The sequence below is a fragment of the Panthera leo genome, chromosome C1 (assembly GCF_018350215.1).
Source record: "Panthera leo isolate Ple1 chromosome C1, P.leo_Ple1_pat1.1, whole genome shotgun sequence".
NCBI lineage: Eukaryota > Metazoa > Chordata > Mammalia > Carnivora > Felidae > Panthera > Panthera leo.
Window position 1 is genome coordinate 199502109 of NC_056686.1, and position 25957 is coordinate 199528065.

Here is a 25957-nt window from a genome sequence, read left to right on the forward strand (position 1 = left end):
ACTGGATTAGGACCCATCCTTATGACCTCATCCTAATTTGATTACATCTACAAGGACCCTGTTTCCAAATAAGGTCATATTCTGAGCTTTCAGAAAGGACATGGATTTTCAGAGAATGGTATTCAACTCATGACAGCACTATAGAAAAAAATCAAAATGGAATCGTGGGATAGTGAGTGCTGCGGTGAGATGGGCTTGTGACTTTATGTAGAAAACAAGGACGGGTCACTTTTGGGGTGTCATTTGAACAGAGAATTGAGAAAGGTGAGGACAGAGCCTGCTGGGTATCTCTCAGGAGAACTTTGTAGACCAAGGCAGCAGTACTTTCCCCAGGAGTAGGAGCCTGTTTGGCTTCATCTAGGAGCACCAGGGAGGCCAGCGTGGCTGGAAGAAATAGGAGATGAGATCAGGGGGTCGCTGGGGTACATGTCACATAGGGCCTCCTAGACCTTTTGTTTTTACTCTGAGTGAGGTAGGAAACCACTGAGGAGTTCTAGGTGGAGGTGGATCTGATTGACTTGTTTTAAAAGTGCCCGGGCCATGCTGAGACCGGCAAGGTGGAGGTAGGCAGAGGAGGTGGAAGGTTGCCGTAGTGCTGAGACTGAGAAGGAGTAAGAAGTTCAATTCCTGATAGGCTCTAAAAGTAGAATTGGTGGGTTTTACTGACCGTTTAAGTATAGGATGTGAGAGAAGGAAGCAAGTCGAGGATGACTCCCAGGCTTTTGGCCCGAGCACCTGGAAGAAATTGCAGTTTATTGAGAGGGGAAATACATGCTAAGTTGCTTATGCAGGTGTGGAGTGTGGACTTCGGAAAAGAGGCCTGGGTTGTAAACCTGAATCTGCAGAAGTCACTAGAGATGTTCTCTGAAGTCATGAGACTGGATGAGTTCCCTGAGTGGGGGAGGGGTGTGGCACAGGTGGAAGGGGTCACTTTGATGCACAAATAGTTCATCCAAGGCAATAGGACACAAGGCACGGTGTGGGTACAGATGCAGGTGGGTGACCGATTTGAGGAAGAATTCATAGACTAGTTTGGCGTAACCTGAGCCAGAAAAGGCCAGACAGGAGAGAGCCCAAAGCAAGGCATCTCAGGTGATGCAGCGAACTAAGTGCATCCTGGTGCTGTGGGTGCTAATAGGACTTCCCCAGAAATGAGGGTTTTCTGATGCTGTTATTTTGCCTCTTGAGTTTACTGTTGATGAGCATTTCTGACCACTTTGTACCCATTTCTAATTCTCTTCTAATTTCTAATTATTTTCTGGATCTGTCTCTCCTTTCCATCCTAACTACCACTGTCATAATTCAGGCTTTCATTACTTCACCATTGGACAGTTATAGCATCCTATATTAATTTATTTTTAAGTAATCTCTACATCCAACGTGGAGTTCAAACTTAAACCCTGAGATCAAGAGTCACGCGCTCCACTGACTGAGCCAGCCAGGCAGCCCCAGATTTAGCTTCTTATGAAAGCACAAGATTTGATTAAGTGTCAGCCCTTTTTAATCATTCCTCATGTCGTTAAAAGTAGTCCCCCATCTCAAGGCTGCCCACAACCTGGTTCCACTCTGCCATCCCAGACCAGTCTTCTGTAGGTCCCCTCTGCAAACTCTGTTCTCAAACCAAACAGTATTCCTGTTAATATGCTTGTGATACTGGTTTTCCTGCCTCTGTATATTTGCTCATGATACCCCTTCCACAAAGAATGTCCATTCTTTTTTGTCACCCCCAAATCCCACTCTTAAGAGATGCTCCTGATTTAAGAGCCAATATATCCCGGGATACCTGCACCCAGGAATAGTTTCATTACAGTATGACACATCATCAAAGGTGCCGCTGTTGGTCTACTGTCAGTGGAACAGATAACCTCCCTCTGTTTTTATGTTCTCTAAGTGCTGCCGACTAAGTAATATTTTTGTTTCCGTTGTTGACTTTAATGAAGCAGTGCTTGGGAATAATAACAATTTGGAGTTTTTGAATTACAGCATAAGTAATTCTCAAAGTTCTTTGGACCAATTCATAAATCTTAGCCCCATCAAAGAAGTAGAGAAAAATAGTATCTGTGTATTTTCAGCTGTGGAACATTATACAGCTTTCTTCACAAAATCAGAAAGAGAGGGGGGAAAAATGAAAAAAAAAAAAAAAAAAAGGATCTAAGTGGCCCTTAAGAAAAGATAGCATATAAACACAGGGCATCATCATTTATCAGTTTTTAGGAGGATATATCACATGAAATACCATTGTTTTAAAATTTCTGGTCCTCGGTGTGTCCTTTTAAGAGTGACTCAAATTCTTGAGGCATCGTAAAACGTTGTGGGCCATCCCCCTCCATTGTCCACAAAAGCACATTCAAGCAGACTGCCTGCTTCTCTCCTTTCTGAGGAGTCTGACTCACCACTCACTGTATCTCTTCAACTGATACATGAATTTCAGTTCCATTCAATTACCAACTTTTAATTGGATCCCATTGCCAGATTGGTCTCCTGTTCCAGAGTGTTTCCTCTCGGCTGCACTGTTACTATGGCTACTTGGTTCCTTCCACTTATTTCCTGCATTAGGGTCATGACATCCACTCTGGTATGAAGCTAGACAGATACTATGAAATTGCTATGGTACCAAACACCATCATCTTGCATTCTGCCTCCCTCCTACTGCCCATCTGGAGTGGGATCAAGTCTACATGGTAAGGTTATCAGTTCTTCTGTATCCCTTTTATTTTAGTCAGCATCACCAAGTTTTAGAGTTCTAGAACTTTGGAAAGTTGTGGAGACCCTCTTTCTCTGCCTTCTCCACTTCCTAGCCCCACCCTAACACGCACTTCCAAGCATATGGCCTATATGTTTCATAAGGGAGCCAAAGACATCACTTCCTGCAAAGGTCGATGCAAAGGTCTTCCATGAGCTTTTTTCTATGTTAGCATCATGTCCCAGTTTTGGACTCTAAGTGCGCTCCATTCTGGAGTTGGTGAAATGAGTTACGCTAAAAAGTGGGCATTCTTTGGTCTTCATCAAACTTCTCTATGCCCTGTAAACTTGTGAATATTAATTGACAATCTTCAGGTTTCGTGGGATATGTTCAGTGAGTCTTTAATGGTTAAGTTGAATGTTGTTAATAAAAAATAAAAAGACCATAGAATGCTATGGAACCCCTCCCTTTTGACCAGGAAACTTAAAAATTTTGCAGCTGACTTGGACATAGACCTGCTCTTACACCCAAGTTATTTAAGATGAGAAATATTATTCATCCAGAATGAAAAAGATGTGTCATAATGTTCTCTTACATAAAGGGAGCTTACCACCAGTGGGCTTGCTGGAACCACTTTCTAGTTTCTCATTAGCTCACACCAGCACCTTTTTTCTAGAGGGAACTAAGTAAGACCAAGAGGCCTTCAGTGTTAGTCTTCCTGTGGCTATAAAGTAGGACTCAGAGTTAGCTCAAATAAAAACAAAAATAAAATGAGAGAGATCTCCTAGTCTACAGGAATGGATTCTTGACAATACAGACTTTGCATTTACTCTGCTCCTTGTGCCTGGGGTTTTAATTTAACACATCAATGAAAAGCCAGCATTTAAAAGGGGGAGGGAACCCAGCAGGAATTACTTTTATTAGTGCAATTTGTAAGAAATTACTGCATTTAATGAGAAAATCGTTAAGCATGAAAAAATGGGCTGTGACTGAACTTGCAGAGCTTAAATGGTGAGGTTTTAATTGAGTTTTTTAGTTATTGGTAAGAAAATAGTAATAATAAAAAAATCCGCCAAGGCTGTATCTATACAGTGGAGGTGGTCAGCATTTTATATACCTTCATTCAATTTCTTGTGCCACTGGTCATGCGTAATACTGTGGCTGTCGTGGTCTCTGTGTCGGGTCCACCGACTGTTTCTGCTCTTAAAAGGGAGGCAGGCAACTTCTTCTGCCTGCTCCGTGAGGAATGCTGGGGCCAACAGTCTGGTAGAACAGTTTCTAACATGGGGAAGGACAGGGAGGAGGCAAAGAGCAGTACAGAGCTGTGTCTACTCCACAGCCTAGCTGCTTAAAAATAAGACCTTTGAGAGGCGCCTGGGTGGCTCAGTCAGTTAAGCATCTGACTCTTCATTTCGGCTCAGGTTATGATCTCACGGTTCATGGGACTGAGCCCTGAGTCCAACTGGTGCTGTTCAGCACAGAGCCTGCTTGAGATTCTCTCTCTCTCTCTCTCTCTCTCTCTCTCTCTCTCTCTCTCTCTCTGCCCCTCCCCCCCTCAAAAATAAATGAGCATTAAAAAAAAAATAAGACATTTGAAAGTCATTTTCAGGTTCATAAAGCTTATACTTTTTTCCTAGTTTTCAGTTTCTTTTGTTGCCACTCAGTGATTTCATTCTCCCCACCAAAAATACTTCATTAGAACACCGGCGTGGCTCAGTCAGTTGAGTGTCCAACTCTTGATTTCAACTCCAGTCACGATCCTGGGATTGTGAGATCAACGATGGTCATGATCCCAGTGTTGTGGGATCGAGCCCCGTGTTGGGCTCTATGCTGAGCAGGGAACCTGTTTGAGATTCTCTCCCTCTTTGTCTCTATACCTCTCTCTCTCTTTCTCTCTCAGAAAAAAAGAAAGACCACAAAACTAAAAACAGGAATGCCAGACCTAACAAGCCAAGGAGCATAAACATTCAGAGCAAATTCTGCCTGGGGTCTTAGATCCAATCTCTTTTAGAAATAAAGGCAGAAAGGACATTTAAGAAATAAATCAGCGTATCTTTTGTCATTTAGAGGAAAAATTTTTAGGATTCCTTTTTTTGTACTTTTCAGAAGTGCCTTTGACTTCTGTGAAAGGACAGAGACAAGGGAGGGTTTGTCACTATCAGTTCCTCTGGTTTGTCGTCACGGGCCACACAGCTCTGTGGAGCTTTTTGCTGTGTTCCACCGTGTTAAACCTGAAGTACAAGGAAATGTATGTAGCTCTAAAGATGTTTCAAGTAGAAGTGAAAATCTGTTTTTGTGTGTGTGTGTATAATTTTTTGTAGAAATATGCTTTATATGTATATATACACATATACATATACATATACACACATACATATATATATATATATATATATATATATATATATATATATATATATATATATGGATTGGGAAAAGCTTTAAATATACTTAGGAACTTTTTCAATAACTTTCAATTGAATTTCATTGTATCCTCTCTCACTAGAAAGAAGGAAAGAAAAAAAGCCTGTACGTTTTACCTTCCTTTATTATTTAAAGAATACTGTATTAATTTTGTGTCTCCAGGAAACATCCAGTGCATAATTGGGGCATCCTCCTCTATGGGTTCATAGTAACCCTGTGTCGGATGGCCCCTAGACCCGCTCCTCATCCTTCCCCTGTGCGCACAAGATCTGGGAGTTGGGGGGACAGAGCCAGCCCCTCACAGGTTGCCTTTCCCAGCTTCCATGTCTACTGACTTCCTACAGGGTTCAGCCAATAGGAGACCCTGGTGGGAAATTGGTGGGAAGCAAGGCGGGAGGGAGAAACCTGCCCTGTGTTGGGCAGCATGGCCAGTCCTTGGCTTCACCTCCCATAGGACAGGCTCCTGAGATTTACTTGTTACACCCCTGTCTTCTCTTTTCTTCCTGCCACCCAGCACTACCACGGGTGCTAAGGGCTCCTTGCTGTTACTGATTTCTGGTTTACAGCACCATTCGCAGCTGGCTTTACAGCTTCTGGTCACCTGTGTAACAGTTGCCGGCCTTAAATTTCCTTTGTGAAGTATCCAGTGATGTCTCTTCTTCTGGTTGGATCCTGACAGACACATAGACTCTACCCACAATGACCAATTTGTATCCTATAGTAAAGAGACAAAAGGAAGCCTGTTGGTGGTCTGTTTCAGTTTCAGTTGCCTATATTAAAACACAGACTCTTTCTTATCAGGCAAATGTTTCTTGCAAGTTTCTGGCTTAAAATGGTGATCGTATTTATGTGTGGGTTTAATTGGCAACAGACTGGACTACTTGCTTGGAGTTTTATTTGCTGATAGAGATCATTCTTTTATTCTCTTAATTACTGACCTGATCATATACTTATTTAAGTGCTTAATTTGTATTACTTTTTAAATTTGTTTTATAAAGATGCCACTGTCATTGACTGTGTAAATCTGTTCTCAGCATTTAAAAATAAATTAACTGCCGACTTCTGTAAAATGTGCACCCCTTCAATAAGTAAAATTCACATGAGGCATTGAGATAGTAAGGATTGAATTGAGAAACATCCTGAATGATGCCTAGGTTGAGCAAAATCATTTGAGATGGTTTTACAGTCCTTTATATATAATGTGTGACAGATGAGTGATTCTACTGCTTTTTTAGCTCTGTCCGGTGAAGGGGAAAAAACCCACAATAAATGACTTTCTTTCACTCTGTGGGAAACATCTTTATAGAGAACAGAGGTAGTAAGCAGATGTCAAGTCAGGGGCTGACAAGCACATGGCCCTGAGTATTTGGGCCCATGTGACTGTACATTAAGAAGGGAGGTGATTCAATTTCGGGGATTTGGGGTCGTGTTGAATATTTTCTCTGGAGAAGGAGAACATACGTTTCAGATTAAAAAAAACAAACAAAAACAAAACTGGTTTTTTTCCCCCATATGTAACACTTTTGTATCTGGATTGCATTTTTAATATAACAGTGAAGTATTATTGAGACTAATTTTGTGGATCATCAGTCTGTACTTATGTAAGATGCTGGCTTAATATATAACGCCCATGTTTAAACCTCAGAATCTAGAACATTTTGATTTTGAGTACTCCTTGAAATAAATGACGACCTTTGCCTAAGATGGATGGCCCTTTCAATGGCCATCCTTTATATTGGCTACTAATGAGTATTATTGAGCCTCTGACTAATTCTGGAAAGCATTTTGGTGAATTAAATTGGGGCTCTGATTTCCTGAGTATGAAGACTGACAGGCCATTCCATACCCTGTAATTGATGTAAAAGCAGAGAGGAGCACCCTGATGATCCACATTTTCCTTATGTGGTGTGGGGAGCACAGGAACTTCAAAAGCGTCATCTAGCCAAAATAGAATTATTTTTGTCAGCCATTTCTGCATTCTATTAAAAATGGTAGGAAAATGTGAAGTGCCACCAAACTTTGGAAGGGGAGTGAATCTCTTGTCCAATGATGTCCCCATCCTGTTCTCATACTCAGTATGTTAAAGCATCATCCAGCACAGCTATTTGCTGGTGTTAAATGGTTCATTATAGTCAGTGAACCACAAAATGGTCTGCATAGAAGGAAAGAACTCGTAATCATGGGCCAGATGCACAGGCCATGGAACTGATGATGCCTAGAAGGGCAAAATCTGATTCTTTGTATTCACTGGATTTATTGCAAGTTTGGATATGTTTATCTCCCTGTGTTCCTGAAGTTCCTGGAGGAAAAGGCAGAACAGTCTAACATGTAAATAAGAAAACTCAATCCAAATAGGCCCACAAATACATTAAGAACTTCATTCTTAAATAGAAACTAGGTATTGAGACTCCTACTTCCTTTTCTTTATATCCCTTCTTTCCTGTATCGTTACTGCAAATGGATTGTTGGCTTTTGCTTTTGCTTTATTTCAGTCTCTTGAATACTTTTTTCTATAAGATGGCAACTCTGTGTATGCGTGTTCCATCTTACGTCAAGATAAAATGGGTCAAGAAGCTGTGTTTTTTGCAAAGCAGTTCAGTCCATATTTAGTTGATACATGGACTCCCGGGTTTAAGGACTCCCTAAGCTTCAGTACCTAATCCCTTGTGCTTTTTATACTCTTTTTCTTGCAGTCTTTATAGAATAAGTTTGGACATGGCAGACAGCTCTCCTCTTTAATCTCTTAGCATCTGTGACACTGTACCCTCCTGGTTTTCACTGTCTCCCTCACCACTCCTTAGCCTCCTCTGTCAGCTCCCTTTCCTCTCTCCGAGCTCTAAATGTTGCAGCCCCTTAAAGGCTTGGTCTTGAACTCTTCTCCCCTACACTTGTTACAGAGCCAAGCACTGTCCTGCCTCAGGACCCTCACATGTACTTTTGTCTTGGACCACCTACCCTCCAACCTTCCCCTAGCTGATTCTTCCTTCTTTTTCTTCCCCTCTTCCTGTCTGGACTCCATGTGTTGGACCATTTCCTTCTCTTCAGACATACCCTATGCTTTCCCACCTCTCTTCATACTTGGGCTCATTCTGTTTTCTGCTGTATCATGGCCAAATTCTGCTTTTCATTGCCCAGCAAAAAAGCCATCTCACTTCAGGAAAGTTTCTTTTAATCAGTCACCAAAGATTTTAAAAAATTCACATCAGCTGATATATTTCCATACCAGTCATAGTCCTCTTCACATTTACCTCCTATTATTATTTTTATATATGTGTTGTGTCCCCATTAGACTGTAGAGTCCTCAAAGGCAAGGACTTTATCTTCAATTTGATTGTGTCTTCCACAGAACACACTCTAGAGTCTTACCTATAACACTTATACAGTAAATATACATTAGGTTAAATTAAAATAATTCCTACATCAGGCAGAGAAACATTTACATCATAGCTCGCTAAGGCCCCTGTTCCTCATTTCAGAAGAAATGAGAGACATTGAGTCTCTGAGGATTACTACCTCTGGCCTATGAAGGCTCTTACTTGTGCCTAGATACGTAACTCTGAGTGAACTTTATGTCATTTTTATCAGAGCAAGCAGACTGCTGTAAATGGTATAGGGACTATCAAACACTTCTGTTACTTTGCCTTTCCAGGCTGAAAAAGGAGATAACTTGTGTTGTTTTGAGCTGCTTGTTGGTTTTCTGCTCTATTAATCAGGGCTGTATTATTTACCTTGTTCAAAAAGACCCATCCAAACATCCTTTTGCTCCTTTGAATTGTTGGGTATTAATCCACTGCTGTGGGATACATTGGTAAAGATTTCAGAAATTGCAGAGAAGTGTTTCTCTAATCCCTCAAGTTTGTTAAGTACTTTATTATAATAGAGATCATAATCTCCTAGTTGGTGGAAGAGGTGAAATGGTTACTGGGAATATTTGTCACTTGTTGCATAATTATTGTATTAGGAAACACTTTGTCCATTTTTTTAATCCTTTCCATATGCTGTAGGTCCCTTAGGAAATACGTTGATGGCACTGAGTTTCATGTCTTTCATAGGACATTGAGCAGTGCTCTGGTCACTGTAATTCAGTTAGTGACCTCAAGCCTTCATAGGCAAGCCTTCATAGGCAAGCCTTGAAAGCACGCTCTCATTAGTGTTTGTGTACATAGCCGTTCACAACTCTTATTAGAGTCCTCACAGTTGTGAGGCTGTGATTGTGGCAGCGTGCAGTCTCAGAGCACCTTGACCGTTCAGCATAAATTGCCAGCCCAGCCCGCCGGTGAGTGGTTTCAGGGCACGAGTGAGAGTGAGCCTTTGTGCCATCACTGTGTACCTCTTGGTTTGTTCTACGCCAGCCACCAGTCATAAGAGGCCATTTGAGTCTGCTCAGCGACTTATATCCCCTGATGACTTTGTTTCTGTTTTCCTCTGTTTTTTTTTCATATTAAAAAATGTTTGTGAGAAAGCCTCAAGTTGCAGCCTATCTGACAAACGGTAACATTGTTAACGTATTTCCTCTTTCTGTAAAATTTATGACTTGTTTGCTTGCAGTTACTGTTTATTAAGTATTCATGGCTTGTAGGGTGCTGAGCAACAGAGAGAATATTCAAGTTCGGCTAAGGGCAGAAGATAACATAGCAGGGATTTCTCATTCTAAAGGGATATTATTAAATTAAGACGAGGGCTGATCTTTTCTAATTTGACCTGCAGTTGGTAGAAGACGAGGCGTCCCTGGCTCATTACTCTTCACTGTCTGGCACTGTTTGACATTTATCGTGGGTGGAATTGGGGGAGGGACTGGAGGGTCTAGGTTCTGTGAACATACCAGGAAAGACCGCTTGGAACTGCCCAAATGGCCCCTAAATTCGGGGGTGGGGGGTGATAAAAAGCAACAACAATTAAAAAAAATTTAGTGTTTGTACCATAAGAACATTTAGCTGTAATTCTAAACATTTTAGTAATTAAATTTCATTTCTTGACAGATATCATTAAGTATTACCCAGACTTTGAAATACAGACTTTCAGAATCCGCATTCTGCATCCCCTCTCCCTCATCCCATCCACCCTCTCTCGAAGAATAGCTTTTGTGCATACTGGCCATGAGGCCCTGGAGCCATAATACGTACTTACAGGCACTCTCTCTAACAAGCATTGCTCAAAATGAGGAAAATGAATTTATTGTCTTATGTTTTAGCAAGTCGCCAGCTAATAAATCAGATCGAGCAGTTTTTGGATACTAATGAAACACCGTATTTTATGAAGAGCATGGACTGCATCACAGTGTTCCGGGAAGAAGCCATTCAGGTAATGCTGTCCTCACCTGTCTTCCTCTTCCTAAACAGTTGGCCACCATCACAGGGGACACAGCGCCCCACAAGCAAGCACGGGCTTTTGGAAATAACTGTCCTCACTAAGAATAGCAGTGTTTGCCAAGAGATGCAGAAATGACTGAGTCATTTTACTCTGGCCGTCATTTCTGAGGGGGCACAAAGATGGGTGTGGTGAATGCGATGCTTAGTCCCTGAGAATTAGCTTTTTATTACGGTGAAGTCCATGCTGCATGATTCCTATTTAGGGAACCAGGGAAATTTCCACTGTAACCTCTCGTGGCCCACTCATTAAAGGACCAGTTAACTGTTTTAAAGAAACTGATGGAAAATATATATTGGTAGGATTATTGAGAAGGATTTTATGAAGACAGGAGTAGGGATCTGGAATGCCAGGAAAAATGAAAAACACTGAAAGTTAATTCACTTAGCAGCACACCCCACTTTTTGTGTGGGTTTTTTTTTTTGTTTGTTTTATTAGGAATTTTGAAAAACCATTGTAAAAGTTTTCCAAATTGTTTCTAGGCTTTTATACAGAAACTCTAGGCAAGAGTGAGCAAGTTCAAATTAGAAAGTGTATTTTTAAAATAGATGTAGTTGCAGTGTATATTAGTGCTTATATGGATGCTTATTAAATATTTGCTGAGTGAGTGAACAGATTAATTCCTGAATTGTTTAGGTACTTAACAAAGAATGATAAGAAAATGAGAAAATTGTTAAAATTAGAAGATTCAGGAGTAGGTGATCCAGTGCCCTACAGATAAAAGACAAAATTAGGGCAAAGTGGAGTCCATATGAGACTAAGGATGCCCCAGGTGGAGGAGGGTCTAGTAACGTGGGAAAAGGTGATGAAAACATTGCTTTCCTGGCACTGCCCCCAGGCATGCGGAGCACCCAGTAACACTTCTGAGCACTGTTGTCACTATGCACCCTTGAAAGTACCAGGCCACTGGCTTTCTTTCTTAAGAAATAAAAGATTGTTTTTTTAAAGTGAGGGAGAGATGAAGGAGCATCCAAAGAGACTCAGAGACCTATCAGCCACTCTTAATGTAAAGACCTTTTTTAGCTGCAAAACTGCAAAACACGCAGACACACTAAAAGAAAAAAGGTTTTAGGGCGCCTGGGTGGCTCAGTCGGTTAAGCGTCCGACTTCGGCTCAGGTCATGATCTCGCGGTCCGTGAGTTCGAGCCCCGCGTCGGGCTCTGTGCTGACAGCTCAGAGCCTGGAGCCTGTTTCAGATTCTGTGCCTCCCTCTCTCTCTCTGACCTTCCCCCATTCATGCTTTGTCTCTCTCTGTCTCAAAAATGAACAAACGTTAATAAAAAAAAAATTAAAAAAAGAAAAAAGGTTTTTATAAATGGGAAGATGTGACTACTGACTGGTTATTACTCCTAATTTTTCGGTATTTTTTTAAAAAAGAGTCCCTCTCTATATTTTAGATACTGCATACAGAAATATTTATAGATGATGTAATATGCTTGACGTTTGCTTCCAAACAACCCCTGGGTTGAAGGAAAAGGTAGGAGTACAGATGGGACAAGATTGGCTAAGTCGACAGGTGTTGAGGCTGGGTGATGGGTATATGAGCATTGATGACATCATCCTATTTTTGTTTGAATTTGTCTATATGGAAGGTCAAAAAGCAAAGTACCAGGCCACCAAAAAACCTGTTGTGGCCCTACGGAGTTCTCTACCATCCACAGATGGAAAGATTCCTGGTTCCCAGTGAACAAAGCTGAAATTTGAAATGCCATACCCCATTTCCCATTTCACCAAAGAAGAACATGACATATTTTTCTTATAAATAATGGTGGTCTCAGTATATATAGCACTTTGTCCTGGGAAGGACTTGTCTCCGTGTTGGCTCCAACCTGATGCCCCTCTACCCCCCCATGCCTCCAGGTTTCGGAAGAGCAGTGCTTTAACAATTTCCTGAAAGCCCTTCGAGAGAAAGTGGAAATTAAACAATTAAAGCAGTTCTGGGACATTGTCGTTCAGGGTAAGGTGTCTTTTGTCATTTGCTCCAAACAGTTGTGCTGTTTTTTCTAAATATAAGTGTAAATTACATTGTCTGATGTGTTATGTGGCAACCTGATGACTTTCCATGTGGATTTGGGAAATGCTCAGTTAATAAGCATAAATAAAAAGTCATAAATAATAAGTCAACACGCAAGTCCTGTCTTCAGCTGTGTGCAGCATGGCCCATTTCTCAGATGGTACCTTGCTGTTTGTTGGAAGAAACCATGTGGGCAAACACTGCCCCCTTTCTCAGATGCTTAGACCCTTTCGTCCTGTCCATCCTGCCGGATCCACAGCACTCTCATTGACCTCACCCACAGTTTGCTCTCCTGTGGCCTTCCATTAACACGTTCTTGGGCTTTCTGCTCCAGCAGACCAGCATCTTCGTGCACCACAGCCGCTCCCTCACATTGGACTGGTGCAGACTAATCTCAGAAAGAAGACAGCACACACTCTTCCAGTGTTAGGCCTGATGTCTGATTTCCTTCGTGCACTTTGCCCTTTTTTTTTTTTTTAACCTGACTTGATTTTCTTTCAGAACTTGATTTTCTTTTCAGGTAGTATAAGATATTACCTGTTAAAAATATCTGTTATGAAAACAATCGTGTTGAAAATTATGAAACTTTCCACTTGAAGTAGGGCCCTTGGATGAGTTTCAACCTGTGTTTCTGTGCAGATTCTGTGAAAAGGAGTTGCAGATCTATCTATCCAGCTTCAAATGGCAGCTTCTCATCAGTCAGGAACTATCTTCCTGACAGTTCATTTTTCAGCCCTTTAGCTTCTAGACTGGGGAGCAGAAACCATTAGAATAGGTGGTGGGTGGGGCTTACTCAGATCACTTTGGTGTCTCTGCTGCTGACCTGCTAGATGAAAGAGATTGTTTTTGGTATTTATTGATTGCCTCCAGCATATTGTTTACTGAACAGAAACTTACAGGACATACACAGGGTACATATTTACTGAGAGCTTATCTCCTGTTGAGCGAATACACATGACCTGTGCCATTCCTAGGTACAAATGGATGTTAAATGGGCTTTTCTTTCTTTTTTATTTAAAAACAATTTTTTAATGTTTATTTATTTTTGAGAGAGAGAGAGAGATTGAGTCAGAGCACGAGTGGGGAGGGACAGAGAGAGGGAGACACAGAATCCAAGTCTGGCTCCAGGCTCCAGGCTCTGAGCTGTCAGCACAGAGCCCAATGTGGGGCTTGAACTCACGAGCCATGAGATCAGGACCTGAGCTGAAGTCAGACACTTAACTGACTGAGCCACCCAGGCGCCCCATGTATGTGCTTTTCTGAAGGTGTATCAAGCATCAACTCTTTGAGGCAGGATAAAATCTTACGAAGAAGAGAGAACCGAAGGGTAGATTTTCTATTCTTGATTTGCTCTCACTGAGCTAAAATTGACGTACGTGCTAAGTTGCAGACATGACCATTGTGAGAACATGTTTCCTCCCGACCTTGGGCCTCTTGCCGTTCCGTCAGTAGCCAGTAACATTACTAGAAGTCAAAATGTCTGCAGATTCTCATATTGGATACCTAATGGATTTGGGCCAAAGTATAGTTATTAGGTTATTTATTTACTGAACTTACACCATGCACAACATTGAGGGGAATATAAAGGTGAATAAAACCCTGTCCCTGTCCTGGAGAAAAGTGTGGTCCGTTAGGAGAGAGAAAATATGTACAAATAGTTACACAAGGTAAGATGTGATGGGAGCCATTTCAAAGGTGTAAACAAAGCGATGTGAAAATTCTCAAGGAGAGATTTAATCAAGGAAGGCATCATAAGGCAGGCGGCATCCACAAGCAAAGTAGGAGAAAGGATAGGATGCAAGGAACAACAGTTTTGCATTTCCTACAGAGAAGTGCACCCTGTATAGTTTTAAAAATCTCCCATGCAAAGATGGGAGCGGCACGGTAGAAAGGAAGGTATGATTGGGATTGATTCTTTGCACTTGGATTTCACTCTGTGAATTACTTTTTAGATGGAATTACTCTGATCACCAAAGATGAAGCCCCCGGAAGTTCCATCACAGCTGAAGAAGCCAAAAAGGTATTGAGGAATAATACCCTGTCTGTAGATGAATTATTGTAGTGGATATTTTCTGGATGTGCATTCTTCCTTGAAGATTTTAAATTTTAAGGGTAACTAAATTAGGGTCCCCATTCTTTATACAACCAATCGGCAGATTCCTCCAACTGCCCCATCTTTGTGGCTGATACTGTAAACTCGTTCAGTTTTCCATAGACTGCAGTGATGCTTCTAGAATTCACTTGGAACCGCAGCTTTATTGACTCTAGAGCTCCTAAAGTCCCTAGTGCATACCAAGCTTATTCTGGGCGTTGGTAAAGGCTCTGAAATCCAGGCCATCCAGTGATTCCCACCATGGCCACACATTAGTCACCGAGGGGACTGTTACTTAAGAAATTTGAAGGGGGCACCTGGGTGGCGTAGTTGGTTGAATGTCTGACTCTTGATTTTGGCTCAGGTCATAACCTCAGGGTCATGAAATTGAGCCCCGTGTGGGGCTCTGTGCTAAGCTTGGAGGCTGCTTAAGATTCTCTCTCTTGGGGCACCCGGGTCGCTCAGTCAGTTGAGCATCTGACTTTGGCTCAGGTCATGATCTCATGGTTCGTGAGTTTGAGCCCCATATTGGGCTTGCTGCTGTCAGCACAGAGCCTGCTTCGGATCCTCTGTCCTCTCTCTGCCCCTCCCCCACATGTGTTCTCTCTCTCTGTCTCTGTCTCTGTCTCTGTCTCTTTCTTTCAAATATAAATACTAAAAAAAAAAGATTCTTTCTCTCCCCCTCTACTGCTCACACACTCTCTCTCAAAAAAAATTAAAAACTTAAAAATATTTTTAAAAAACCCAAAAACTAATGACCACGCCCCACCCCAAAGATTCTGTTAGTCTGAAATTGAGGTCCTGGGCAGGGTTTGAGGTCTTAAAGCCCCTCAGGTGATTGTAGTACATAGACAGTAGAGAAACCCTAGTATTCCAGAGTAAGACAAAGTATTCCAAAGGTGTTTTTTAATAAAAGACCCCATGTATTGACACAAATAGACCAGGGTCTCCCTGTTTGTATCTGATTCAGCCATGAATCAGATATATTGACTGTTGAGTTTGGTAATCTTTCATTATACCTCAGATCTGTGGTGAAATTTTTTTTTAAGGTTTTTTTTCTTTTTTAATTTTTTTATTTGAGTGTGGGAGAGAGCACGAGTCGGGGAGAGGGACAGAGGGAGGGAAGGAGGGAGGAAGGGGGAGAGAGAGAGAGAGAGAGAGAATGAATTTTAAGCAGGCTCCATGCTGAGCATGGATCCCACGGCCCTGAGATCATGACCTGAGCCAAAATCAAAAGTCAGATACTTAACTGACTGAGCCACCCAGGTGCCCCATGAAATTTTAATATATTTTAATAAAATTAAATAGGGTTTCTCACAAGTATGTGTTTCATAACATTAACTTCAGTTGCAGTACCTGACTGATCCAGCCCTGCTGGCACAACACCCAGCAGCTGTCAGTTACTGTGCCTGGCCCCTGCCATCTGCTGGGCACTGTGCTAGATAAGACAGCACCCTGCCCTTAAACCATCAGTTACAGGGTTGCAGAGGAAGATAGTAGAGATTCAAAAAACTAACAACACACGCTAAGGGAGAGCTTGATCTGGGCTAGCAGACAGGAATCTGTTAAGAGAAAGGCAGGAACAAGGCTGGAAGTTTTCATCTTATGGCTAAATTCAGGCCAAATTTTAAAAATGCCTTAAATTTTCAACTCAATAAAGGCATTTGGCAGAAACCATAGTATTTGGGGGGGGGGGGGGGGAAGAAGTTAGAATCTGTTAGAAACTGTATTAAGCACTTTGCCTGGCAAAAACATTTTGTTAAAGAACATATCCGGTCCCTGCTTTCAGGAAGTAAGATCCTGAAATTTTAGAAGCATACCCTAAGATGCTGATTTTTGTCTCAAAAGGGGCTCCACAGGGTCTGTACCCTCTTCCACCACAGTCAATACTGTGACTATGTCCGTACTCAAGAGCATGTCATCTAACTGCTTGGTTTTATTTCTGTTTGTTACTTTATACACTGGCATGATATTTCCCCCTTGAACTAGAGTGTATCATTCAGTGCTCTCCAGAGAGACCAAACCAATAGAATATATATATGGGATATATGGGTGTGGGGGGGGGGAGTGGGGGGGATTGGGGAAAGATTTATTTTGAAGAATTGGCTCATGAAATTGTGGGGACTGGCCAATCTGAAATTTGTCAGGCAAGCCAGCAGGCTAGAAATTCAGGCAGGATTTCTGTGTTACACTCTTGAGGCAGAATTCCTTCAATTGATTGGATGAGGCCTCCCAGTATTACCAAGGGTAATCTTTATTTCAAGGCAGCTGATTGTAAATGTTAATCACCTTCACAGCAACATCTAGACTAGTGTTTTGCACACCGTAGCTGGGCACCGTGGCCTAGCCAGTTGACACAAAAAGTTAGCCATCACTTAGCATGAAGGCTTATCAATCAGCTTTTGCTAAACAAGTAAATTAAATCAAGACAAATCATTGCATTAAAAAAAAAAAAAATCTGTCATCCAGGTGAGAGTTGAGTACGTATTACTGTTAGTGAAGAAAGCAGAGAAGCACAGATCTGAAAAGGGAGTGTTTCCCTCCCCGCAGTGCATCTTAAGCAAAGGTGTCATGGCTAAGTGAGTCCAGAATAGTAGGGAGGAAAGAAGTCTAAGAAGGGATGGTGTGCTTCTTGCAAGTTGTCTGAGGCTTGTTCTGTGCTGCAAATGCAGTATCTTCTTTGGAACTTAAAGGCACAGAGCCTAACCTTGGGGAATCTCAATGTCTGATCATTAAGGTGCAGAGAGGAATTTCAGTTAATGACTAGGTGTGGGGCTCTGTCTATCCTTAACATGGTTCCAGTGTCAGCAGAGCTGATTACAGTTGGTTGTGAGTTAAGACAACTCTGAAAACTTCCCATCTTTTTGTTCCCAAAACACTCATTTTGTTTATCAGGGGGAAAACTTAATCCTTGTATTAAAAAAAAATTTTTTTTACGTTTATTTATTTTTTGAGAAGAGAGAGAGAGTCCCAAGCAGGCTCTGCACAGCCAGTGCGGAGCCGGATGTAGGGCTCGAACTCACGAACCGGTGAGATCATGACCTGAGCAGAAACCAAGAGCCAGCCGTCTAACTGACCGAGCCCCCCAGGTGCTCCTGTGTTAAAGATGTTGTTAAATGGCACTTGTTGACTGTGGGAGAGACATGTGGGAGGGAGAATGCACATACAGAGGACACTGGGGAGAATCACTGAGGAAGGGCCTGGCTCGGGGAAACTGGCTTTTTGTGGTTTCCAAGACCTACTGCAGCAGGGCAGGGAGGGGGAGCCTCTTCTGACTATGCACTGCAGGATTTATGTTGCCTACAGAGGGAGTATTAAGTTGGGACACTTCCCAAATAATCAGTTAAGGAAACTGGACTATAAGAGGTTGAAGGGCAGTCCTCACAGTCCATTTCAAGTCTGCCAAGTTACTTCCATAAGTCACTTGAAGTTAGAAAGCTGTCAAATTATTATTAAATGTTGATGATTTGCATGGGATGTCTGTTTGAAATGAAAATGAAATCCTAACTTTACACTCGCATGTCTTAAGGAGAGCCATTTCCCTCTGGTATATTCTCGAAAAGTGTAGATTTTAAGACTCTTTGAGCAATCTAGGTAAGTCAGTCCTGCTCCAGAAATAGAAAGTTCTTCCATGTAAGTTTAGATAGTCACTCTCTTTTAAATTCACTCATAGCTCTCATTTCATTTTGAAGCCTAGACTATAAACATGATGCCTCTTTCCCCCCAACATTTGCTTTTATTGTCACTATAATTTGCCAGTTCTTTCACTTAACTTTTTCTGTTTCCTTTTGTTACTGTCAGACATACAGTCTCATTTGATGTTTGGTAGAGCCTTCAGATAGCTCTCATGTCCACCCCTCAAGGCGTGGCTCTGTGGGGAGTGGCGTGCAGCTTACGCCCGGCACGTTCCAGGAGCATTGGGAGGTTGTTTGCCCTGGGACCACCAGTAGTAACACACTTGGACTTGTGGAAGGTTAGGATAGGCTGACTCTTCATTTGAAGTTTGTCTTCTTTATCAAAGACTTCCTTTTTTTTTTTTTTTTTTAAATAAGTTTCTTCTTGCTAACCTATGTTAGAGTTAGAACAGTGGTTCTCAACCAGGAATGATTTTGCTCCCCAGGAGACATTTGGTATTGTCTAGAGTCATTTTGGTGGTTACAATGGTGGGTATGGGTGCTACTGACTCCTAGTGAGCAGAGGCCAGGGATGCTGGGAAACATCCTGTGGTTCACAGGACAGCCCTCTAACATAAAATAATTATCTGAGGGCTCCTGGGTGGCTCAGTCGGTTGAGCAGCCGAGTCTTGATTTCAGTTCAAGTCATGATCCCAAGGTCATGGGATTAAGCCCTGCCTGCATCAGGCTCCATACTGAGTGTGGAGGCCGCTTAGGATTCTCCTTCTCTCCCTCTGCCCTTCTCCCCTGTGCTCGCTCTCTCTCTCTCTCTCTCTCTCTCTCAAATAAAAAATTTAAAAAAAAAAAGAATTCTCTGGCCCAAAATGTTGAATAATGATGTCGGGAAGCCCTGGGTTAGAAGAATTAAAACAAGCCAGATCCTTAACTAAGGCAGAGGAAGTTGGCTTATGTTGTGTATAATTTCATTCAGCTGGAAAGAATTCTAATGATCTTCTAATGGAGTTTTTATTTTTGAAACGTAACGCTTACAGGGAAACCTGATACATAAAACAGAGAAGGGTGGTGCCTCTCAGTTGGTGGACAATGAGTGTGGCAGTTTGGGATTACCCGTGCACGGGGGACTCAGAAGAACACGCAGGACCTCAAGGAACAGAACCTGAAAAATACTGATCCAGTCTAACCTCCTTATTTCATAGATGAAGAAACATAGGGCCCCAAGAAGTAAAATAACATGGCTGAGATCTCTTCGTAGGTCCTGGCCAAGAGTCCAGTTCTAGGACTGGCCCCCAGTCCTTCATTCTTTTTACTCCATACTAGGAGCACGGATGGGAAAGAGGATTTCTCCCCATGGCTTTGCTGTATTATTTTTCACGGATACCAGGGGGCTGAGAGCTATGTCTAAATAATCATTTGATGGGAACTCTGTGAGGGGATAATCATCTTTTTAGTACTTGTTTTCCTTGTAGCCGCCTAATCTAGCCTTCTCTTTTGTTGTTGACATTTACTGATTTTCCACTTTAGCATCATAGATGATAGGAGTTTAGCAATCTGGTCATTTTACAAACTCCATCTAGAGAGGTGACATTGACTTGCTTAGTGTCTCCTAGCAAGTTCATGGCTAGCAGAACTGAGTAGAATCTAGAGCCCCGGAAACCATTATGGTCATCTTCCCACCACACCATGGCGCCACCGCTCCATGCCTCCAGCCACATCTACGTACAGGAAAGATGCTCGTGTCCCCCCTTGCAAGAGTACACCCAGTTTTCTGTGTGTGAGTTTGTGAGAGATCTCCAAACTTGTGAAGGATTATAAGATAAAATATGTGAATCATTTCTTGAGAACAGTTTTCTTTAACTGCTGTCCCCTGTTGGCCCCATGACAATTTTTCCTTTGCTCTTTTCCACTTTTCTTTTCTGCCTTAAGTCTCTGGTGTAGTTGTTTCGTATGCTAATTCAAAGAAAAGCAGTAAGGAAAATACTACAGTTTTATCTTATATTTGTTTAGAGCTTGATACTTTTAGTATAAAGTTTTAAAATTTTTATTGAAGTGGAACATACATATAGTAAGTGCACAAAGCTTAAATATGCAACCTGATGAATTCTTACATATTCACATATATGGGTACCCACCACTCAGATCAAAATATAGAACATTTACATTACCCCCGAAGCCTCTTTGTACCCTTCGCATTCAGAAACCCCTGGTCCCCGGGGTAACCACTATTCTGACACCTGTCCCTTGAGCATAGCTTTGCCTGTCCTTAACCTTTATGATTCATCCATGATGTTAGAGTGATTCATCCTTTGTTATAGCTATGCTCCCTTTTACGGTTATACCATCATTTATTTATCCATTCCCCTCATGGTGGGCATTTGATTGTTTCCAGACTTTGGCACTTATGAAAATGCTATGGCTCTTGTACATACACGTCATTTGGTGGACATATATCAGGTACACTCCTAGGAGTTGAACATAAAAGCGACATATGACGAGGTAGGTTTGCATACTTTTTTCCATCTGAGGCCCACCACAACCCATGAGATAGAGCGAGCACTAGTATTCCCTTTTGGTTTTGGGGGGAAATGAATTATAGAAAGGTCAAGCGGCTTGCCCATGAGGCTGAGGTTAGCTAGGGTTACGGTTATGTTCTCCCACAGCGGGTTGCCAGATTTCTCTGCTGTGCAATATGGCCTTTGTAGCACGATGTAAGATACACAGGGTATACACTCACATGTATGTCCTTTTAGGCAAAATACATGCAAACAGACTTGTTCTTCCTGATGCTTTTGTACATCTGGATTATGGGTGGACTGGATAGTATTGGAGTCAGCCCGCTGGAAGCCCTGTGAGTTTAATTCAGGACTGGTCAGGGTCTGAGCACAAGCTGATGATTAGTTGTTAGTCTTATGGAGGGGTTAGACTGGTTGTTTCCATACAGACGTTACTGACTCCATTTCCCTGCTGTGGCCAGGATTGTATTTCGGTGTGCTTGCAAAGCAACAGTTTGTCCATTTCACAAAGCTCTTCAAGTAAGGACACTCTTTCTTGGTAACCCCAAGTGAATCCTGGTGGTTTGAGGAAGGAGGAGTGTGTCACACAAGTATCCTTTCTATTTATTCTCAACCTGGCAGCATTGCAGAGGGAAAGAACACGCGAGAAGATGAGAGTTGGCTCCTGCCCCTTCCTGCTGCGTTCAGAGAATCTGTTGCTTTTATTGAGAAAGCAGGCCAGTCATCGAGTTCTCTGCTATATCTCCAGCTTCCCGTCACACTGCACAGCCTGCAAATTACTTGCAGTTAAAAAACTCTGATGAAGAGGAGTGATATGTGTAAGGGATCAGCCTTGCCTGGGGCTCTGGGGAGATAATGGATGGCAGCCCGGCTTTTAGCCATCATTCGCTTGCGCAGAAGTATGAAGTAGATCTGTCAGGAGAATCACTTGCAGGTGCTTAGCACGTGATGGAAATGAGAGTTTGCTTGCTGGTGCTCCTCTCTTCCTAGGAGGTCGGCCTGGTCTCAGCGATGGGCTGTTTGTGTTTAATTGTATGTACTGCAGTCGTACTGTGCAGACAGCCCTGCCTTCATCTATCTGGTAATTCCACCGTGAAAAGGGGGTGTGCAGGTGAGGAGGGATGGAGTTTGGAGCTCTTAGAGGCTATGTGCCAGAAAATGTTAGGGGTTTTCTAGACTGGCAAATACCTACCACATATCCGGTCCCTCAGGGTGATGAAGGGTATGGTGGACTGTGGAACTGCTGGGCCCTGGGAGCGTGTCTGTGTCTGGCAGGTGCTGCTGATGTGTGGCCCCCCCAGAGGTTTCTGGAAAAAACACAGCTCTGCTCTTAACCCTCTTCACCCAAACTGGGCAAGTCTTTTAGCCATGCATTCCTAATGTAAGAACTATCATGCAGCTAAGTGGTAATGCATAGGAGAGGCAAGGAACAAAGTAAAAACCATTTTTAATGATGGTAATTAGAATCATAATCTAAGGTATCTAGGATATCCTAGACCTCTTAGAATCTAGGATAGAGCAGAGTTTAATCTTCAGACATACACCATATGCAGATACACGTGTGGTGGTCATTTATCTGTACTTGGCCCTCAGGTATCTTAATAATCAACTAGAATAAATAAAAAAGAATTAATGGTACAGAAGCTGCATTATAGTTCTACTTCAGACTGTATCCCCCTTTGCTAGCATTTCCCATCTCTTATACCATTGATGCCCAGCACTGAACATGGTCCAGTTTCAGGTCAACAAAGGGCCATGGAAGGATCCACGAGTATCCTGAGAAGGAATAAATTCCTGAGTCTCTCAGTCAAAACTGAAGTTAATGAGTGGTGAGTGGTTTTGAGTGAGGAAAAAAAGTCCAGGACAGAGGCTGAGTCAAAAGCAAACTGTCATGGCCATGGCGCCAGTTCTGCAGATACAGTGTCCACCGATGCTGTGTTATGACCCGTGTGTGTGAGTTTCTGCACTCGAGGGATGGCAGGACGTGCAGCACTGGCTTCCTGACACTTGCCGCACATAGCCTAATAATTCAGGGTGACTTTGGCCTTGTGCTCCATGCACACTGGCCCTGAGGAGTGCAGGCGGGAGAGGGAGGCCCCACCTTTAAAAACGCTCCTCTGGGTTTGGCTCTGCGGCCATTTCAGGGACTTAGGGTACCAGGAGATGGAGCACCCTCTGGGGTTAGATAAGTGGATGACAAACCCCAGCTCTCAGACCCAGTTACTGCCTGCCTGGAAGAGAGGAGACCCCACTGCTCTCTCCTAGAGGGATGGGGAGAGAGCAGGAGTGTTCAGATGATTTTCAAGGGCACCCAGCACTTTTTTAAAATCTGAATTTCATCCCTAGATCCTTGCAGACTTCGATTCAGGGCACTTGCTTTTCTGTGCATCTGCCTTTCAGAAGCTCCAGGTCTAGAATACTAATGCTGAACAGAAGCATGCATTAGAAGTTTTCTCCTCCACCTTTGTTTTTCAGACGTTTTCTAACCAATTGAAGGATTTCCAGGAAAGGAATTGCACAGCCTCTCAAGCTCACCCATTTTTGTGTTTCACATCATTTACAGGAAGTCCTACCTTTTGTCCTCCATAGAGTTGAGGAATGAGATTCTAACTGTTGAGTTCACACACTGGATTCTTATGCTCCTTTCAAAAGAGACCAAAACGTAATCGTTCCAGGAGTTTAGTTCTTTTCCTTATTTTAGAGAGAGACAGAGGGACAGCACGAACAGGGGAGAGGGGCAGAGAGAGAGAGTGAGAGAGAGAGAGAGAGAGAGAGAGAGGGACAGAGAGAATCTTAAGCAGGCTCCAAGCTCAGCTCATAGCTTGATCCCATGACCCTGGGATCACGACCTGAGCTGAAATCAAGAGTTGGACACTTAACCGACTGGCCCGAGGAGCCCCAGGTTTGGTTCTTTTCTTACCTCTAATGAGCACAAAAGTCCCCTGGGGAAGCAGAAATGGAAATGTCCGCAATGCCTGACACGGGGCCCTCCGGTGGGGTCACTGCCTTGGCAAACCATGTCGTTTTCTCCCTCTTCACAAGAACTTTCTCTTGGTGACTAATTAACGTGAGCTATTCAACTTAAAAATTGGTGCTCTTGTCCAGGGCCAAATGAAGGAGTATGCATCAAGATGATGCTGCTTTGAGGCCACTGCAGTGAGACTTTGCTAAGCAAGCCTTCTTAGGTCTGCCTGTGACACCGCCAGCAGACTGTCCCCTCCATCCAAAGAGGCAAAAATGTCATTTTGGTGTCATGCCTGGCTTTGTATTCACAGTTTCTGGCCCCTAGAGAAAATCCAAATGAAGACGCAGCAGCCATATTTGCAGAAGGTGGTGACGTGGATGATTTAGTAAGTGCTTTTCATCTCTTCCAGGTGTTCTCCAGATCAGACTGGTCTGAATGTAAATACAGCCACAGTGCTACCTATCATAGGCCTGTTTCTTAATTTGAGTTTTAATTGCTGACACACCAGAAGCTCCCTACACTATTATTTATTGCCGTTATAAATTTAATCAGATAGGTAATTTCATAAGGAAATTCCTGTGCTCTCTGGTTTCACTTATATTGTTCATTCAGTTTAATCCTTTCTCGTGAAGGACTGAAAAAGAGCTGGTGAGGCCATTCCTTTAGTAGCAAAATGTCATAATTTACTGAAATTGCTCTCAACCAAAATAAGCAATACAGCATGCAATTTGTGTGGGTTGACAAATAAAAACAGCCTTTTAAAAGCCTAATTCTTGAATATTGTCAATTAACTTAATGTAAACAAAATCAGCTGAGAGGCATTTGGGGGATTTCTGGACCTCCTCACACCTTGTCTGGTTGCCTGGGAGGCTGTGTAAGTCTTGCCTTTGTATCCATCCTTCATGTGGGGAAACTTCCCACCTTTTAGCCTCACACGACAGCTAATTCCAGTACAAACTTTCAGTCTGTTTGTGGAGAAGTCTTCAGTGTTGTGACCACTTACTGGGTTTTTAACTCCTGAAACAGCACTGAGTTAGTACATGTATGCCACCAGTGAAGAGAGCCATTGTCGTTAAACTCCTTCTCACCAGGGAAGCAGCGGTCCGTGGTTGGCCTGGCTCCTTTCTAAAAGTGTTCTTCTCATTCACAGCTGGACTTGATATAGGTCGTGGCCGTGTGGGGAATCTGCGAGAATTGTCACCGCTCTCACGCTGGGAGTTCTGTCCAGAGGAGGCCATTCAAGGGAACTGGAAGCTCTGGGGATGGTCTCTGTAGGTTCTGCGGAAGAGAATCTCCTAATTCTCTGGAATGAGTAGATACAACTATAAGGGGTCATTTAGAGCCTATACATGTTTATAAAGAATCGTTGCTTTCTGATCAGTGTATTATTTCTTTTGTGGTCTTTATGATCTCGGTATACTTATGCATGTGCTTTGAAGTTTTTGGAAAACCGATTTCTTCCTGACCTGGTATACTGGTAAGAATCACAGGCCTCATGGAGCTTTACCTCGTGTCATTGGTGACCTTCTGAGTCCTGTCCTGGAGGTACAGCCCACTGTCCGACCCCCCAACAGCTTATGCTGGTCATAGAGTGGCGGTAGTTCCTTACCGCCAAAAAGGTGGGTTTGGGAACTCGTGGCTAAGAGCTGACTCTTTGTGTTTTTATTTAAGCCTTTCATCCCCACATTACGTCAGCTGTATGTGTAGGTGGTTTTCCTTGAGTAGGGTGGGAGGGGGGCACAGCTTCCCTGCTCACGAAGCTACGGTGGTGATCTCATGAAGAAATGCTCTTCTGGTCCAGCCTCTGACAGATCCGCCAACCCTGAAACAAAACAACGGGGAAATTCACCCCCTGTAATTAGGATTTTATCGTTTTATTACTGCCCACCTACAGGTCTCACAGAGACAAAGTGTTCAAACACTTCCTTAATTTCCCATTCTTTTCCAGAGTCTCCTTTCCTCTCTCTCTGGGTGACGTTTCCTTTCCCTAAATGAGAAAATAGCAAAACCCTTACTTTTCCAGACCTCATTCCTTTCCTGAGTTCTAACTCCTCCTCCCTTGGTGTCACAAACCTTGTGACGCCCAGTCTCCCCATACCCTCAGCACTCCGTAAACGGTCAGTGTTTCATTTCATTCTGCAAAGGTGGTATTGAAGGCATAAATGACTCGCCCCTCCCGTGGCTTGCCACTCACTGTGAATTATCTGCAAAAGAATTTTTCAGTGCCAAGCGGGGAATTAGAGACCCTCTGTGCATTGCTTGAAGAC

General features: G+C 42.8%; 1 protein-coding gene across 2 annotated transcripts in view; it reads left to right on the top strand.

The window, feature by feature from the left end:
- XRCC5 (X-ray repair cross complementing 5) overlaps nt 1–25067 on the top strand; it is an 89827-nt gene extending 64760 nt beyond the window's left edge. Inside the window, exons 17-21 of one of the 2 annotated variants that reach the window (XM_042950091.1) lie at nt 10299–10408; nt 12335–12431; nt 14441–14508; nt 24001–24075; nt 24841–25067. In XM_042950091.1, coding sequence (XP_042806025.1) covers nt 10299–10408; nt 12335–12431; nt 14441–14508; nt 24001–24075; nt 24841–24855 — 365 coding nt within the window. In that variant the 3' untranslated portion in view covers nt 24856–25067. Of the gene's footprint in view, nt 1–10298; nt 10409–12334; nt 12432–14440; nt 14509–24000; nt 24076–24840 lie in introns of those variants that run through there. The other variant, XR_006205699.1, reaches the window with a different exon arrangement.
- The last annotated feature ends 890 nt before the right edge of the window (nt 25068–25957 follow it).